Consider the following 19247-nt stretch of genomic DNA (forward strand, 5'->3'; position numbering starts at 1 on the left):
TGCTCCTCATTGAAGAAGGCATTCCTGGCTGGGAACAGTTTGCCTTACCCTCCGATTTATGAAATGCTTAGCTTACAAGCACTAAAACATATTGAAAATTAGCTAGGAATTTTCATTTTGTACCTGAATAAAAAGACTAAAACCATGAAAAATCCAGCAGAGCCCCCCCTCTTTGACAGCTTATCCCTCACCTAAATACACAAGCCGCATTTCTCTTGTTTCAGAATACTTTACATTTGCATAGCCCTTGGTAATTCTCTGAAGTGTGCTTGTGCAGTTTGTTTCACTTAATATTCACGAAACTCCTTTGAGGCAAGGATTACTAGCTTCGTACATGAAATAATTGCAGCGTGACTTTGGAAAACAACTAGAAAAAAATGAATGAAGAACAGCAATGAGAAAACCTTTTGCCCAAACAGCTGTTAGTGATGTGCCTGCCACTGAGCTGCTGGGGCAGCTGAATAGATTGAAAGACCCCTTTCCCAGGCATCCAAGTCACACGGCAAGTGAGCCTCTCAGAACTCACCTTCACTTTTAGTGGCTAATACTTTGCCTGCCTGGCAGAGCGGCTGCGGTGATTGAATGAGGACCATGCATGGGGATACCTGTAAAGCCAGGAGGCCTAGAGACGTAGTAAAGCCACATGAAGAATTTGTGTGTAGATGGTTCCCAAGGCCCCTGTTGGCTCAAAAGTTCAATGACAGGCCACCCCGTCCTCTTATCTTGTCACCTACATGAAGAAAGATCTTAATAAAATAGGAAACCCAGTGTATAGTGACTGTTATTTTCTGGTGTCGTGAGAAGATGCTGTAATTACTGTTGCTCAGTTAAGGCCCCATTGAAATCAAGTTTTCATTCCTTCTCTCAACAAAATAGGACTAAATATTTAATATGAAAAAAAAAAGCTGCCACAGTATATGTGTATCTATAGAATACACTTAGTATTTACTTTTTATCACTTTCCTGAACACTGTTAACTGTAAAGTGCTTGAAGGGGTGTTTAATTAATATCATTGAAAAGCGTGCTAATGTTATTTACAGACTGAAAGTTAACACAGCTAATGAATGTTGAATGCTAAGTTGTATTTTTTAGTCGTTTTGATTTTCTGTGCCAATTTTCTATAATGGTCACTATTTCTCTAATTTTTTTCTTTGAAAACGATATTTCTGTTTGGTTGCTTAAAATCCTGTGCAAATGTAATGTCATTACTCCTGATGGCACCATTTTGTTTCCAGACTTCTAGGGATGGAGTTAATCGGGATATCGGTGAGGCTCTTCCTCGACTTCCAGGAGAAACCCGCATCACTGGTAAGGAGCCTGTGAAGTTAGGATTTTTGTACATTGATGAGAGGTCCAGCAGGATCAAGTGGCTTCAATCCCACTGACTCTTTAGAAGTTACATTTCTTGATCAAAGAGTTCTCTCAAGAGCTTCATGCTCTCCAGGATAGTGATATTTTTCTTCTCTGTACCAAAGACAGAATTATTTTGGAAAAAAAATGTGGATTATCTCTCGAAAGTCTCTTATTGGAGCTATAAGCTCTTATGGTTTGAGGTGATAAGAACAAAATGGTATTAAGGTTTTCCAGTCTATGATGTATGCTTTAAAATGCCTCAACTTGGAGGCTTAAAGTCCAAGTATTCTCTTCTTTGAAATATAGGAGACCACAGTGGTTTAAAATACCTTTCGTTTGCCAGATAGCCGAAGTTAGTAATGTTGATGTAACATTCTGATTGTTGACTTACTTTCTTCATTATAAATTCATATTACGAGGAAGGTATCTACTTTGGAAAGACTAGATCGTTCTGGCTTAAGAATCCAGAAGCACCTGACAGCTTCTAAGCGAAGTGCTCATGTTGTGGGCATTCACATTTTTTATCAGAGTCGACGCCCCCCTCTCAGATTCCCATTTGGTGATGATACAGTTACCATTGTTTCAGAGAACCTTTCGTTTTATTGACTAAGATCTGGGTTGTTTAGCTTAAATGGCCGAAAGCATGATGCTAATCAGATTAAGGTCATAGACGTGGTACCTGTGTGAATGAGTTAGCCATGCACCATGAGAAACTATTCCATGTCCACGGACTTGCACACGTGATCCTAGTCTTGAAAAGGAAACTGGTGGCGTGTGTCCATCCCAATTTCTGGATAAGAACAAAGAGGATAGCTTACTTTTGATGGTCTTCATATATAAAGTTTTGGTGCTCTGTATCAGTGCCAGAACCTTCACTGAGGTAGTAACTGACTGAATGAGCATGAAGTAGCCTTACTGGGTGTTCTTCATTTAGCACCTGAGGAGAAAGGAATTTCAAAATTACTATGAATAAATAAATAGATAAATAAACAAATAAACAAATGCCATTAACACATTCAAGGACATCCTTGAAAGATAAGACAAAGATATATTTTATTATAACAGCTCAACTCTCCTGATTTAGTTTCTCCTTTTGTTTGATTCTACCAAAGATGTACTAATTTCTTGGCCATCTGTTTCATCTTACTTAATATGTGAAATGAATCTAGCTCCACTCTTCTCTGGCCTATTAAAAGAGAAAGAATAGACTATCTAAACATTTCTACTGCTGACGTTCATTTATTAAAAACATCATGATGTTTTGTGTGACTAGAGGTTTGGCAGACCTCAAAGCCGATCTGGTGGTGAGTCCGTGAGACTGTCCTACATGAATTGCCATCCTCTGGTTGAAGTCTGCAGTTCACGAGTTACCTTGACAACCACCTGAGGGGAGCAGCGTCAGTACCCTCTTTCACTTCTGCTCTCCAGCTGTTATCACCTTGTCCCTAGGTAGTGGCAGCCCCATTCGACCTAGCATGGTAATGTAGAAGCATTGCCAGTGCTTGCTTTAGGCCTTTTCAGTGACCTTTTTTTCAAATTGTAGTTATTCTTAGCCAAATAGTTTATATTAAATTAGTGCCATTTGTTGTGTATCTTGGTATATATTTCCATTATTTTAGGGTACTTTTTTTATCTTAATAGACAAAGAAGTTATTTACATATGTCCTTTCAATGGCCCCATTAAGGGAAGAGTTTACATCACAAATTATCGTCTTTATTTAAGAAGTTTGGAAATGGTAAGTAGAATCTAAGACCATAAAGATGACCCTAACTGTTAAAGATAATGCTAAACTGTTTCTCTTCTGCCTTGCAAGATTGACTGTGGATCAGATTAACATGGGGGTATATTTGCTTCTCAACTCTTAATTTTTGGCTTATGCAAAGCTCATTTCACACTAACACCTGTATATGTAGGAATAGAGTGAATTAAAATAAGTTTTGTCCTTGATGATCTGGGGAGGGGAGTTTTGTAACTGTACCCATTTGCTAGTTTGGAGAAGTTAGTTAGGTGTAGAACAGTGGTTCTTTACCAGAAGCACCGATGAGAACCACTTGCGGCGCTTAGCAGCCACTACGGATGCCATGATGTACTGCATCCGAGTGTTCAGGCTTGTGGTCCAGGCACAGCGGTCATTTTTTAAAACACCACAGATGAGGATGCTGATCTGTGTGAATCTGATGTGAATCCCTTGTTAAGGCCCACTGCTCTAGAACTTTCCAAGTGTTCAATTACAGAACACCAGGTAGCAGTTTAGAACTAGGATGACTATGGTGTGGCTTAGTGCTACTCTACCTTTTCATTCCACGGCCATAAGATGTTTGCCATGGTATTTCAAGGAATGTTCCATTGATGGAACAATGTGATGGAGACGAGATGCTCCAGAAGGGAAAGAATGAATGAACAGCTGCTGAGGCTGTCCCAGAAGGGCCTGTGGTGGATGTGGTGGGTTGCCGTTGCCCAGGCCAGCCTGAAGGGGCAGCTGTATTTTGATGGGCTGGACCGAGGAGGGATAAATAGGTCCGGGGCACGTGGAAGAGGAGTCCAACATCAGCTTAAACGCAGGAGATGTTGAGAGTGTTGGGGGAATCTAGCTTTTGTTTTACTGCTTTTGCCTCAGAATTTCTTCAGGACAGTTCTAATCTAGATTAGTTTGCACCTTTTGATTTTTAAAAAATTATGTTCATCTTTGTGTCCAAATTCTGAAAAATGCTGTTTATTACTTTTATTGCCTTAGCTGTGGGAGCCCACTTCTGTAGTGTTCCTAGACCCCCATGGTCCTGAGATTGGGCATTTTATTTATGTGACTCTCTTCAGGCTTCTAAGCAAGACTGGAGCTGAACAAATGTTTTAGTTTTCCAGAATGTGAAAGAAGATTCTGGAAATTAACAGAACAGTGAGCTGGATGTCAACCATTGGCAACAGTTGGCAACAATTGTAGAATTTATCATTTGAACAGATGATTACGTACCCAGGAAAGAAAGAAACCCGTTGGGAGTATTATTGACAGACTGTGTAACTGGTATCAAGCCTTTAACTTGGAAGGGGGTTAAAGGGAAGGGGAAGGGGTTTGAAGTAGTCTTAATCGGCTAAGATATTGGAGTGAAACTGCTAATGTAAAATTTAGTGTAGATAACATTTACTTCATAAAAACCAGTTGTATTGGTGAAGGATGGAAGAGGTCTGTCTTTACAGGGGCTCAAGCTTATTTGATCCAGTAGTTGGATGGGATTGGTTAAAAAGTTAACATACCTGTAGGCTGAACTAACAAAAGTATAATATAACATTATATAATATTATATTATACTCTACTGTACTGTACAATATAATATGGCCAGCCAAAGTGAGACTCATTCTGTACAGCTTCCAAGTGTCAAATTGGGACACACTGAGAGATTTTATGCTAATATATGCGAGAATCGTCAAAAATCGAATTAGAGCAAGTTGTTGACCAGCCACACATGCCCGGTTCCATTTCGTGCTGTCACTGGTGATGAACTGGGGAAATTATTTAAACTGCGGTGCCGTGACAAGATTGTGTCTGTTCTGTGATCTCAACTGTGGAAACCAAACAAAAACTATCTGTCGAAAAGAGACCAGAAAGAAATACACCAAAAGGTTTAGTACTTGCGATAGTTGGACGGTGGAATTATGTATGCTTTTGTTTTCCTCCTCCCACTTGGCGTGAGCATACATTACTTTTGTAATTGGGCGAGCACTTGGTCAGCTTTATTTATTTCGTTTTCATACGGCACTCCAGAGGCCAGGGATTAGCGCGGAGTGGGTGAATAAAATGCCCATTTGACACTGACTGCTAATCTTTTTCTTCTTCCACCAAGTTTTACATAAATATTTTGACCGAGTGGCCACATCGTTTAGTCCAAGTTTAAAAACAAGCAGCTAATGGCAGAAAACATCATATAAAGCAAGCCCTTTGGGTGGTTATGCAGAAGCCTCAAAACATAGTCACTATAGTGTATCTCAAAGTCCTAAATAAGAACATTAATTGTGGATTCTGCTGCAAAATGTGAATGTCTCTCATGTGTTTGACAAAGAGCCGCCATCTCACTGGCCTTTTGAAGCGGACACCTGTGTGGTTCAGGTATGTAAACACTGCAGTGGGAGCACGGCCTGCCTCGGGAGTCAGCTGTCCTGTTTCGTCAGGTGTCAAGGGCAGGTTGCCTGCCCCCGATGTCCCGGGCAGTAGACGCACCGTGGTCTTTGGACTGTCACGCGGCCTTCTTCCCCTGGGCGTCCTTTGGGGTCTGCCCCCTCCACTCTGAGCAGCATACTTCGCAGTCTGAAAACTCTTGTTGGATCCGCATTGCCCGCAGCGTAAAATCCACTTTCCTTCGTGTGGCAGAAAAATCCTTCTGACTTCCCTTGCCTCGACTCACACCGCTTCTCCCCGTGCTGTTGTCCAGCTGCACAAAGCCCCGGCCCTCTTCCCAGCACCTGAGGCCCTTCTGGGCTGTTTTCACTGTGCCTGGATGCCCTCTCGTCCCTCAGAACCCACCTCAAAAATCACGTCCTCCCTGGAGGCTTCGCCAGCTTCCGCCGAAGGCCTCACTCCTTCTCTGTGTTCGTGTCCCCATGTTCACACTTACCGCTGGGAAACCTCCCCTGCCCACGGGCTCTAAAGGTCCCAAACCCCTCCCCCTCCTCCTCTCCCCCTTTCGTGTTTATTTGTTTCTCCTGAGCACTTGCCACTGCCTCCTATTTTGTATATTTCACTGCTTTGCCTCGTTCCCGTCCGTCCGAGGCCGGGGATGCTTTGTGTCTGTTCGCAGCCAAGCCGTGAGGCCGAGGATGGAGCGTGGCGCCTGGCAGGGAAGGAATTCAGCCGTATTTATTTGTCACGCTCTCTGGCCTTCACTAGTGGCGAGACCTGGTGGTCCCGAACACCACCGTTGCGTTTGGCTTTGAGAAATCCCATAGCCGCCTTTTGACCTTGAGGGGTTTGGCTTGCGTTCGATCTCGTGACTCCAGTAGGGCCATTTAGGCCTGTAATACTCTGTCATCTGTGGACTCCCCGGGGGCAAGACCGCTTCCAGTTTCCCTCGCAGGAATACTTCGGGCTCAGGCGCTGTGGTGGGTGAGGAAGACAGATTAACCCTTTGTTCATTCATGCGGCCGTATCCTTATCCCAGAGACACTCACTGAGCACCCGGGTGAGTCTGCCACGGTGCCGGGTGCGCGACACGGAGACGAGCAGGTGTGGTGTCGTGTGGCAGAGCCCACGGCGGGTGCATCGTGCCATGAGGTTACAAGGGAGAGGCGGGTTAGCTATATGCTGAGTCACAGAATGTCTTGTAGACGAGGTGATGTTCGAACCAAGTCTCGAAGAAGGGGGACCATTTCCCGGACAGGAGGGAGAGAGGGAGGAGGCTCTATAGGGCGCTTTTGCACGTTGCGGGTCCAGTGCTATGGAGGGGCCTGTGTACTGCGGCAGGGGCGGAGGCGTGTGCTGGAACAGGAGTGTGGAGGGGAAGGGAGCAGACGAAGCTGGAAGCCTAGCCAGCCTCTAGCATGTCATCAGTCACCATTCAGCAGTGTGCGTGTCACGTGGGGAACGACACATGCGTTTCAGGAAGGGAAGTCGGGTCGCAGCGTGTGTGACAGATTGGGGGAGGGGGAGACTGGAGGCGGGGAGACCATCCAGGAAGTTATCTCTGTTTTCCAGGCGAGCAGGTCCTAATCAAGCCCACGTTGCAGTAGAAAGGAGGGAACAGCCGTGAGCCAGGCAGGAGGATCTGGGTGGCATTTGGAGTTGGGAGTCAGCAGTGATCACCCCTGTGGTTCTGGGCTTGAGTGGTTGCAGCCGCTCCCATTCGTGGGAATAGACATCACAGGAGAAGGAGTGGGCTGGAGCTGAGCCCCCGGGGGACAAGTCTGAATGTGCAGACTTACAGCTGCGTGAGTGCGAAGTGGAAATGGCTCAGGAGCCATTGGAAACACGAGTCTGAAGCTGCTGAAGTGATGAGCGTACGGGTGTCCGTAACACCCGGGTCTAGCCACAGGGTTACCTGAGGGGACCAAACGGCCAACAGAGATGCAGCTGCGGAGGGAGCCACAGGGGGCCCGGCTCTCCGGGGCGGGGAGGGGAAGAAGCCGCAGTCAGAGCAGAGGGCAGGCTTGTAAGACAAGGCTTTGGTGGAAGTGGGGAGAAGAGCGAAATCTCTAGAAGGAAGGCAGTGGACAAGGGAGTGAAATGTTGCAAGGGTCAGTGAGATAAAGAAGGAACAGAGGCCCCGGAGGGTGGCCATGGGGAGGTCGCTGGGAGCCCCGGCGAGAACAGAGGCTGTGGAGACGGTCCCCCTCTTGCTCCTGCTTTCACTCCCCCTTCCACTCCCTGGTGGAAGCTTCTCCAGCTCCCGGGCCCTCAGCACACTTCTCTCTATTCATTCTCCCCACGGCTTCCTCCACTTCCCGGCTGCACTCGCTTCTCTCCAGTTAGCATTGTGTGTCAGCAAAGCTCCTTAGAGCCTGCCGAGCTCTTGCCCACGCACTCAGCCCATCTGACAGCAGCTGCCGGGCAAAGCAGCCGCCACCCGGCCCCTTCCCTAATCCCCCCAGCCCGGTCCTGGTTTTCTAGCACCGACCTTTCTTCGGGCCCCAGCTTCTCCTTTCTCACTACCTGCTGGGGATCCCTTGACTTTCCACCTGGCATCCCAGGTGCACGGCCGAGCCAAAACTCTCCTGCTTTTTCTCCCTGCCACTTCCTTCTTTGGGTGTTCTTGCTTCTCTAGATGGTGCTACTCTTCTTCTAGTCACCGTGGAGTCACCTCCTCCCCCCTCCTCCGTTCTCCTCTGCAGTCTTCATTGTCCCATCCCTGCCGGCGTCTTCTCCCCACTGCGTTCTCTCTGGCTCCCACAGACATTCTTACAGACATTCTCCCTGCCCCCCACTTGGAAACTCTCAGTGGCTCCTTTCCTCCCTCATTTCAGATTCCTCAGTGTTCTTGGTCCTCTGCAGCTCAGCCCTGAGTCGCCTCCCCACCTCTCTCCTCTGTACACCCCGCATGCTGGCACAGGTGGCCTACTCACTGTTCCCTAAACCGGCCCTCCGCTTCTCTGCCCTGGCTGTTTTCTCCACTAGAACTCATACATATTCATCCCCACCCATCTCTGCCATTCACACCCCCACTTTTTAAAAAATTGTTTTGAAATATTTAACATAGAAAGTTTGTAAAGAATAACATAAACACCTGTGGATCTACCCCGCAAGCTGAAGAAATCCTTTCCCCCCTCCCCATCAGTGGTAGATACCATCTGAAAGTTCCTAGGTCTCACTCCCGGTCATTCCACAAACCCCTCTTTAAAAATAGAATGGAGTTCCGGAGATGCACATATGAGCAGATGATAACCCTTAGCACTGCTGGTGGGATGAGCAGCGTGTCGTGTGTACACTTTGCATTATCTGACAGTCGGAAACAGTACGTTCTTCCTGGATTAAATTCAAGGAGAAATTTGTCATTAGGGTTTCCTCTAAGAGGTAGGACCGTAGTGCTTTCATTCTTTAGGCAGAGGATTACCTAAAGATTCTTGAATACCATTCAAGACTCTCTTTAAGGACAGAACACATGTTAACTTTTACTGGGTAAAGGTATTTCTGGGAGTGACTAGCATGATGGGGTCTGTTGACTTTGCTTTTTTGATGATTTACCAGCGCGGAGACAGGACTTGGAGAATCAAGGTGGATGGATGGCCCTCGTTTCTGCCTCTCAAATATCTGGTTCTGAAATGAGCATTGGGCAGGTGCGAGGTACCGTACCACCCAAGAGCTGGCATCTGACACGAGTGGCAGACCTGTATTGCCTTCCACTTCATCACAAGCATGAACAAAAAGGGTTCCTATAGTATTTTTCTTTTCAAAAAAATACGTTGGAAACTTTTCAACGTTGTCCTTTTTTAGTTCCTTCCGTCTAATGGAGTTAGCACCTTTTTTCATTTTAAAAGAGGTGAAATAATGCTAAAAAGACTATAATAATAAAACATCCTAGAGTGTCTGTAAGTAGGAGTGTCAGTGGGAACGTAGGATCTGTACTCTAGGTTTTCTTTTAAATTTCAGTCTTAAATCGTCTCTTTTATTTTGCTGCTGCAAAACGACGGAGATCTTCAGGTTAAAACAGTCCCTGCTGATACCCCAGGTCCCCTTGCCCCTTGTTGCCATCCATTCCCAATTTGCCAGTCACCAAGCTCGAGAGGCTGTGCGCTACTGAGCCCTCCTGTTGAAAGTCACACAGTGGATTTAAGTGATGATTTAGCTCCACTACAAGTTCGGGTTTTCAGACCTCAGAAAGGGGCTCGTGGCTGCTTTGGCAATTCTCTCCATCTCAGATCGACTTCTCATCACATTCCCCACCACACCAGTGACAGACCCCTCTGAGCTCCTTTGCAGACCTCATCTCTTGCTTTGTTGCAAAGTTAAAAGTCATCCTCGCTGAGCTCCCATAAATTCCTTTCCTCCTCCTCTGCCATCTCAGAGGAAGGAACTAGATGTCTTCTTTTACAAAGCGAGCCTTTCTGCTTCGAGTCCCTCTGGAGCCCTAGTGCCCCACCGGTTACTCTGTGTCTTAACGTGTGTCATTTTCATTGGCTCCCCAGCCCGCAGACCTGCTCAAGTCTCTTTATTTTAAAACACCTTCTTGCATCCCTGCTACCCTGATACTACAATACCATCCTCTTTCTTCCCCTTCCTTGCTAGACTTTTTTTTTTTAATTTATTTATTATTTATGTTTTGTCTGTGTTGGGTCTTTGTTGCTGCGCGCGGGCTTTCTCTAGTTGCGGCGAGCGGGGGCTACTCTTCGTTGCGGTGCGCAGGCTTCTCATTGCGGTAGCTTGTCTTGTTGCGGAGCACGAGCTCTAGGTGCACGGGCTTCACTGGTTGTGGCACGTGGGCTCAGTAGTTGTGGCTCACGGGCTCTAGAGCGCAGGCTCGGTAGTTGTGGTGCACGGGCTTAGTTGCTCTGCAGCATATGGGATCTTCCCGTACCAGGGCTCTCACCCGTGTCCCCTGCACTGGCAGGCGGTTCTTAACCACTGCGCCACCAGGGAAGCCCTCAGCCTCTTTTTTTTTTTTTTCTTCTAAGAGTGGAATGTGATGTTGTGGAAAAAAAGCGTGAATTTTGATATATATATTACCTATGTGGTCTTTCACAAGTTACTTATTCTCTCTCAGACTCAGTTCCTCATCTATAAAACAGACATACAGTATCTACTTTTTCGGATTGCTTTAAGGCTAAGAGGAGCTGAATATAAAATGCCAAGTTTACATAAATGTATTATTATTCAACCAAAAATCTACCATTCATTAGGTATACAAATATACAAGCTAAATATGGAATGGAAATAACATTAAATTATGTTTACAAAAAAATAGAAGAAGGCCTGAAACAAAATGGGAGAAAAACAGATAAGGAAAAAAGTGGGAAAGAAAATATTATTCAAAAAAAAAGTGAGGCACTGGGAGGGCAGTGGTGCCTCTGAGAGAAGAAATGGAGATACTAAGGGGCTCATGGAAAGAGGTGGAAAAGAGACAAAGAATATGAAGGTTATCCTCTCCCTATTCCATCTCCATTTCCCCCAAACCACTACATTACACTTCTGAGGACACAAAGGTTTCATGCTTTGAGCAAAAAAAAATTTTTTAACTAAAAATACTCTAAAACACTGTATTCACAGATTGATTTTCATGACTCTTTCTGTAAACTATGAGCTTCAGAAATCTGACCTATCACACCTGGTAACATTAAAAAATGAGTGCACACACGCTGCTTCTGCTTCCGGACTGTTAACTCCGTCACCTCTCATGGCCTGGCTTATGCGCCCTGTTAAAGCTCCTCTCTGGCTGCTCAGTTCTGTAGACCTTGGTAGACTCTCAGCTCTTTACCTTCTCTGCAGTGATCAGTCAGTATTGTTGCTTACTGCCGCTTTCTTTGTCCTTTTCTCCATGCGTCCTTTTGCCTTTATTGCAGTTCATTTCTCCTTCCCACCCCCTAAATGTCTATTTCCCCTGTCCTTACCCTCTTCTTTCTCACTTGTCAGTTGCTTTCCAACTCTATAGCGCCAGACCCGACCTTTCATTCTTTATTCACTATTTGAGAGCCTGCTGTGTGCCAAGCACCATGCCAGGCACTGGGATAGAGTGGCACGCACAACAGACACGGTGTCGCCCTCATGAAGCTTTAGGTTCCGGTGGGACTGACAGACATGAATCAGATAATCACACCAGGGTGTAACAACAGGCTATGCTAAGTGTTGCCTGGGAGCGGCACAGGAGGGCAGTCGTTTGAGGAGCCTGGGAAATTGTCCTGAGAAAATGATGCTTGACCCATGGTCTGAAGAATGAATAGCAGTTCCCTAGATGCTTGGCGTGGACTGGGTCGGAGACAGTAAGCTGAGAGAACAGCACAGGAGAGGAGCTGGGACCAAAGGGAGCATGAAAAAGTGATGGTGTGGCTGGGTTGGGGGTTGGGAGAACAGCAAGGGGTGAGCAGGAGAGTTGGGTAGTGGCCAGATGACCTAGGCCTTGTAGACCCCGTTAAGGATTTAGGTTTTTAGAGTTGAGCAATGAAAAGCTTTGGAAATGGTTTAAGCAGAGGGATGGTAGCATCAGATTTACTTCTGTAGAAGATGACCTGGACTGCTGTGCGGTGGGCAGACTGTAAGGGAGCAGAAGTAGATGCAAAGAGACCCCTGCGTCTATTCCAGTGGCCCAGAGAAGTTGCTGGTAGAATTGGAGAGAGGCGGACAGATTCAAGATGGATTTAAGAAGTAAACATGGAGATTGGATTAAGCCTAGTGGAAAAGGGAATGTCAAGGATGACTTGTAGGTTTCCAGCTTTTGTCACTGGACGGATGGAGTGCTAGCCACTGAGATAGGAAGATGTAGTTTGGAGACAGAAACATCATGTGCTTAGTTCTGGGCATTTTGAGTTTGAGGGGCCTTTGGGATCTTGCACTTCTGCATTTCCAGCTGCCTCCTGGATATCTGTACTTGATTATCAGTCAAACGCAGGGTGTTTATTTTTATTTTTTTTCACTTTATTATTTTTTTTCTATTTTTTTTTCAAGGAGCAGGGATTCTTTTTTTTTTTTAATTTTTATTTATTTATTTATGGCTGTGTTGGGTCTTCGTTTCTGTGCGAGGGCTTTCTCTAGTTGCGGCAAGCGGGGGCCACTCTTCATCGCAGTGCGCGGGCCTCTCACCATCGCGGCCTCTCCTGTTGCGGAGCACAGGCTCCAGACGCGCAGGCTCAGTAGTTGTGGCTCACGGGCCCAGTTGCTCCACGTCCTGTGGGATCCTCCCAGTCCAGGGCTCGAACCCGTGTACCCTGCGTTGGCAGACAGATTCTCAACCACTGCGCCACCAGGGAAGCCCCTGTTCTGCTTTATTTTAAAGGAAGTACCCTTTTCAGGACTCCTAGGCCCCTCGGGTGTGCATCATTTTCCCTCCAAGATCAGTGAGTACCTCCAGACCCCTGTGGGCCTGCTGAGCAACATCGAGGCCCAAAGGTCGGTCCCTCGGAGACCCTCTGTGTATGCCGAGTGATGGGCAACACACTGCTCGTTCCTTAAGGAAAGCTACATTTCCAGAGCACTGGAACAGCCTCAGGACCGCATTTCTAGCCAGTGCGACGTACCATGGAAGTGTTCGTCATGGCCCCCGTCTGAGCTGCCATGAGAAAACACTCTGCTTAGGATTCTTCGAGGACCTCGTACCTGAAGTCACTCTGCTCGAGGAGAAAGTCAGCATCCTACCATGCTGTGTCGCTAACGGGACACTCAGCGTGAGCAGTTGTCTCGAGGTAAGGCCCTGAATTGCCATGCAGAAGCGGAGGCGTGCAGCAGTTTCCAGGAGGCCGTAGCCGTTGCTCTGCATTATTTTAACGTCAGTACGCTTTGCAGGACATCTAGGAGCCTCGCGTGGGCACCCTATTCCCTGCAAGAACACTGAGTACCCTCAGGCCCCCATGGGCCTGCTAAGCCACATCCAGGCCCGTAGCCCTTCGGAGCCACTCTGTGTATGCCGAGTGTAGAGCAACAGACTGCAATCTTTCTTGGGACAGCTTGATTTCCCCAGCACTCCCACAGGTCCACGAACACCGTTCTAGCAGGTCCAACATGCCGTGCAAGTCTGACTCATTGCCCTAGTCTGAGCTGCACTGAGAAAAACACTCGGCTTCGTATTCCATCTGGGACCCCCTGTCTGAAGTCACCCTGCCTCCAGGAGAATGTCGGCTTGCGTTCCGACTGCAACTAAAGCCCAGTTCCTCGGGTAACACTGCAGGCTTTTGAAGAGCCACGGGCCCGGAGGCCTAGCTGGGGATTTCCTTGGTTGAGGCAGTTCACTAGATGCAGAACACCCTGCTTCGAGGAGTTGATTCAGGGAAGGAACCACTGGGTAACCAGTGTCTCTTTGGACTTGTTAGAAAGCACAGGGATGTATGCTGCGTGTGCCCGTGGAAATGGGGGCCTGATGGAAGTAGCCTTGCTTTCCCATTTTGAAAGCTCCATTCATGCTGCCTTGAAGCTACTTGAAATTGACTGCTGTTGACAGGCCACTAGCCACTGTAGGCATGGCTCTGGGAAGAAAATGAGTTTTCTCTAGGTAAGCCGGGTGCTTCGATGGCCGGGGTGGAGCTCATCCTGCCACGCTCTAGAGCTAAAGGGAAACTCAATGTGAGTACTGGCCTCGAGGTAAGTCCCTGAGTAGCCGCACAGAAAGGGAGGCGTGCAGCTCTTTCCATGAGGTCTTAGTCGCTGTTCTGCTTTATTTTAGTTTATTTTTTTTATTTTTTATTGTTTTTTTAAGATTTATTTATTGATTGATTGATTGCTATGTTGGGTCTTCGTTTCTGTGCTAGGGCTCTCTCCAGTTGCGGTAAGTGGGGGCACTCTTCATCGCGGTGCGTAGGCCTCTCACTATCGCGGCCTCTCTTGTTGCAGAGCACAGGCTCCAGAGGCGCAGGCTCAGTAGTTGTGGCTCACGGGCCCAGTTGCTCCGCGGCCTGTGGGATCCTCCCAGACCAGGGCTCGAACCCGTGTCCCCTGCATTGGCAGGCAGATTCTCAACCACTGCGCCACCAGGGAAGCCTCTTTTCTTTTTTTTTTTTTTTTTTTTTTTTTTTAGATTCCAAACCCAGTGTGTTTAGACACTCAAACCCAGTGTGTCTAAAATTCACAATGTTAATCTTTCTCCAAAACCCCCTCCTATGCCCTTCATGTCTCTTGGTGGGACCACCGTTGTCCCAGACACTTGGGCCTGCCTCTGTGATTCTTCCCTATGGCTCACCTCCTTCTTTTGCTTTCCACCGCGGACACTCTCCACTTTCAGATCCTCCTGGTGATCCTCTCACTTGCACTGAAACATTAGCTTCCAGGACTGCAGGGAATGGGTGGACCCTCCCTGTGCTGGTGCGGAGCACTCAGCGCTGCCAGATGCATGTGCATACGGCAGCATTACGTCATTGCAGTCCTCTGCCCAGGACACGTTTCCCAGATCCCAGTCACCCTGATTCAAGCCCTGGGGTACTCCCCAGGGGATTCCCTTGCCACCTGATCTTAAACCTGGCCCATTTGCTTTTGTTTTTGTTTTTTTAAAATAAAATTCCCATGCTTTCCCACACGTGTAGCCACTGTCACTGTTACCTGTTTTTGGAAGGCCAGTCTCCAGCTGCTGTTATTCCACCCTTTAAGGATCATCTTTAACGTTGCCATCACAGCAGAGCCATCCTGTGACCCCATCAGGAAGAAATCGTCCTGCCCTCTGACCTCCCGTTCCACTTCATCTGGATTTTTTTAAATGGCTCTTGGCACTTACAACCTAGCATTGTGGCTATTTGGGTACATGTGTCTCGTTTCCCAGACTGGGCCTTGAGCTCTGTGAGGGCAGCACCTACATCTTATTTCTCTCCGTGGTCCCTAGCATCCAGTAGTTTCTGTTACTCAGTATGCACTCGAGAGAGAAGGCAAATGATTGCATCTTTTAAGCTGTTACATTTACTAATCAGCTATTTTAGATACGTACAGGTACAGAGGAATAGATTTTGAGTTAGAATGGACCTTTGGGAATCCTTAAATATTTAATGATACTTAGATAGTGATGACTCAGGTTTCTAGAGAGTAAAGCTAATTTTCCTATTCCTGGATCTTCCAGTTGGGCTTGCTGGGTTATCTGATCTTGAACCTGTCATTCGGGGAGAATGTGGCAGGTTAGCCTCATTAGACTCTGGGTGCCTTTGGTCAGGAGCCGGCTGGTTCTCCTCGGTGTCCCATTTTCTGGTATGTGTTGGGTCAGGGTAATCAGAGCTATAGGAATTTTCTCGCTGCAGGGACAAAGAACAGTAAGGTCTCACTCACTTCTAATCCTTCTGCTTTTTAAATTTGCATTCTTGCTTCCATCTTGATATTAGGATATCAGACTTTCATTTATTGTCTACTCTATGTATTTTTAGGTACAAGTTTGATATTTAGGAGTACAGTTGAATTGATACTCGTAAATTTCAATATAATCTAAGCATAGTAACAGACTGCTTGATAGTATTTTATTATTATTATTATTTTTATTTCTTTTTGGCTGCATTGGGTCTTCGTTGCTGCACGTGGGCTTTCTCTAGCTGTGGCGAGCGGGGGCTGCTCTTCGTTGCAGTATGTGGGCTTCTTATTGTGGTGGCTTCTCTTGTTGCAGAGCACGGGCTCTAGGCGTGCGGGCCTCAGTAGTTGCGGCATGCGGGCTCAGCAGTTGTGGCTCGTGGGCTCTAGAGCTCAGGCTCAGTAGTTGTGGCGCACGGGCTTAGTTGCTCCGCGGCATGTGGGATCCTCCTGGACCAGGACTCGAACCCGTGTCCCCTGCATTGGCAGGCAGATTCTTAACCACTGTGCCACCAGGGAAGCCTGATAGTATTTTTTTTAATATCTTTTTTTTTTTTAAATTTTGTCTGCACTGGGTCTTCACTGTGGCCTGCGGGCTTCTCTAGTTGTGGCATGTGGGCTCTAGAGCACGCGAGCTCAGTAGTTGCAGCACGCAGGCTTAGTTGCCCTGCAGCATGTGGGATCTTACCCAGGGATCGAACCAGGGATCAAACCTGCATCTCCTGCGTTGGAAGGTGGATTCTTAACCATTGGACCACCAGGGAAGTCCCTTGATAGTATATTTTTAATAACTAGATTATATTGAGAAGTAAATACATTATAATATTCAGCTACATATGTAGATGGTTACTAAGTAGTGTCTTTAATCTCTAAGCATTTGGAATTCAGTCATGGAGTGAGGGGTCTCACCGCATGGCGCCAGCTAAAAGATGCCTCCTTATAGGTACAAACAGAAAGCCCTGTAACTACTTGCTACAGCATACTGATCCACTATATTTGCAGAGCACAGTTATGTCTTTCACATACTAAGATAGTCTTTGCTATAATAATAATAATAATAATAATAATAATAATAATAATAATAATAACTTGCATTGTTATCTAGCTACCATGTACTGGGCACCATGCCAGTTACTTTAAGTCCATTATCTCTAATCATGCCTATTTTACAGGTAAATGTGGCTGAGAGGTACAGTAGCTTGCCAAAGTCATCCAGTTAATAAATGTCAGAACTCAGATTGGAAGCAATTTTGTCCAACTTTAGAGTTTGTGCTCTTTTCTCTTCACCACGATAGCCATACTCTCACACTTTTTAAACTTTATTTTGAAATAATTATGTACTCTCAAGAACTTGGAAAAATAGTTCAGAGAGTTCCTGGGTACCCATCACCCCGCTTCTCTAATAACTGCACTGCTTTGTCAAAACCAGGACATTGAATGGCACAGTATAGTTAACTAAGACTCTGTACTTGACTTTCACCAGTTTTTGCATGCACTCATTTTTGGCGTGTTTTTGCATACCGTTCAGTGACATCTGCTGCCATGTGTGAATTCATGTCACCACCACCACCAGTCAAAATATGCGACTCTTCTCTTGCTACAGAACTCCCTTTGTAGCCTTTATGCTCCCTTTATAGCCACGCCCTCCTTCCGTTCAGCCCCGGCAGCCGCTTCTGTGTTCTCCAGCTCTAAAACTTCGTCATTTCAAGAATGATATAAATGGAACCATACAGCACCTTTTGAGATTGGCTTTATCCACTCAGCATGATGCCCTTAAGATTCTTCCGGGTCGTTGCGGGTATCCATAGTTCATTCATTTTTGTGGCTGAGCAGTAGTATCCCATGGCATGGATACACCACAGTCTTATACTTTTTAAATTTCTAGAACACCCATGAGCTATATTTATATTTTGTGAAGAGATGCTTAGTTTGTTGTATTGTGTTTTAAAGAGAAGCATTTAAAGTAAAAGAATAAATTAACTTTATTTGTATTCCCCCCAGAGGACGTCTTTTAAAGAACAAAAACTCAATAAGCAGCTTTTAAAATATTTGTTAGCAAAGTCATCTAACAGAGCATTAAAGAAGATATTGGCTTAAAAAATTTGTGTAGCCCTTTCTATCTCTGTCCATATGAATATATATTTTACATTATTGTCGTCACAGTGTATTTTGTATGCTGCTTTTTTGCACTTAAACTTATTTTTCCATGTACCATAATTATTTTAGTAGCTGCGTGCTTATTCCATCAAGTTGACTGACTAATTTTCTTCGCCCCAATGACCACCTCTGGCTCTATCGAGCATCTTCACGCATGTAGCTTTTCCTCCTGTTGCTCCACAGCTGTAAGATAAGGTCTTAGGAGTGCAATTATGGAGTCAAAGGGTAGGACCATTTTTATGGTTCTTTTGATATATGTTCCCAGACCTTGGCTTGAATCTCAACCCTTCCCTGTAGTTACTAAGCCAGTTACCGAAGCTTTTTAAAGCTTTGGTTGCAACATCAGGAAATGGGAATACTTCACCTGTGTCCAGAATGGTTGTGAGGACGATACACGCAAAGGCCTTTTGTGGTACCCGGCACAGATGATGTATTCCGAACACAGCAGCTGCTGTTATCTTGGTGTGACGATCTCGGTACGACTTTACTGACGTTATTCCGTCCTTCGTGCCAGCAGCCCTCTGGACCCCTTGCGTCCAGTGTTGGGTAAGGAGCTATGGAGAAGCATTGTATGCCCTCAGGCCTTCTCCTTTGGGAAGAGCACCCATGCCTAAGATAGGCACCGCTTCCCGATGTTTGGCTTCCAGTGAGGGAGTGCGGATGTGGAAGTTCACGGCAGTGAGACTTGAAGCAGGTGGTGTAACACCAGTCCGAACCGAGTGCTGCAGAACTGCAGAGGAGGGAGTGGTCAACTCTGTCTGATCTAATGGGAAGCGGGGCGTCGTTGGAGAATGTTAGTAGTTGGGAAAGTCAGATCATCCTAGGCAAAGGGAACACCGTGCACAGAGCCCCTAGGCCTGAGTGTAGACAAAATGTTTGGAGAATGGTGAAGGCATCTACTTAGTTGTAGCATAGAACGTTGTGGGACAGCAGCCCACAGAGACAGGTTGGGAGCAGCGTCCTGGGGCCCTCGAGTTGTGTACCTAGGAGTTCAGGCTTTATTCTGCAGGCAGTGCAGAATGGCGCACGTTTGGGGATGGATTTTGGTCGCATAACTGACTATTATCATGCTTGCTTTTTCATGTGTGATCGCTGTCATGTTTTTACTCATAAAAGGTGGTAAAAGGGCCAAGGTAAAAATGCCCCGAAAGCACATGGGTTTTTTAAAAATATGTTTTTGATGTTTTAATTGTACTGACAGAAATATTGACTTGTGTCTTTTTGTCCATTACAGGATTCTGCTCTAATACTTGATGTTCCTCTGGGTGTGATCTCAAGAATTGAAAAAATGGGAGGCGCCACAAGTAGAGGAGAGAATTCCTATGGGCTAGATATTACTTGTAAAGTAAGAGATTCAGTAC

At 46.2% G+C, this 19247-nt stretch overlaps 1 protein-coding gene across 3 annotated transcripts in view; it reads left to right on the forward strand.

The window, feature by feature from the left end:
• The window catches only part of MTM1 (myotubularin 1), a 98510-nt gene that overhangs the window by 24197 nt on the left and 55066 nt on the right, over positions 1-19247 (forward strand). For 2 of the 3 annotated variants that reach the window (XM_082376119.1, XM_082376120.1), the window contains exons 3-5: positions 1237-1309; positions 2996-3090; positions 19121-19231. In XM_082376119.1, the coding sequence (XP_082232245.1) occupies positions 1237-1309; positions 2996-3090; positions 19121-19231 (279 nt within the window). The remainder of the gene's footprint in view (positions 1-1236; positions 1310-2995; positions 3091-19120; positions 19232-19247) is intronic. The other variant, XM_082376121.1, reaches the window with a different exon arrangement.

This window comes from Balaenoptera borealis (genome assembly GCF_965194805.1).
Source record: "Balaenoptera borealis genome assembly, chromosome: X".
Classification (NCBI taxonomy): domain Eukaryota; kingdom Metazoa; phylum Chordata; class Mammalia; order Artiodactyla; family Balaenopteridae; genus Balaenoptera; species Balaenoptera borealis.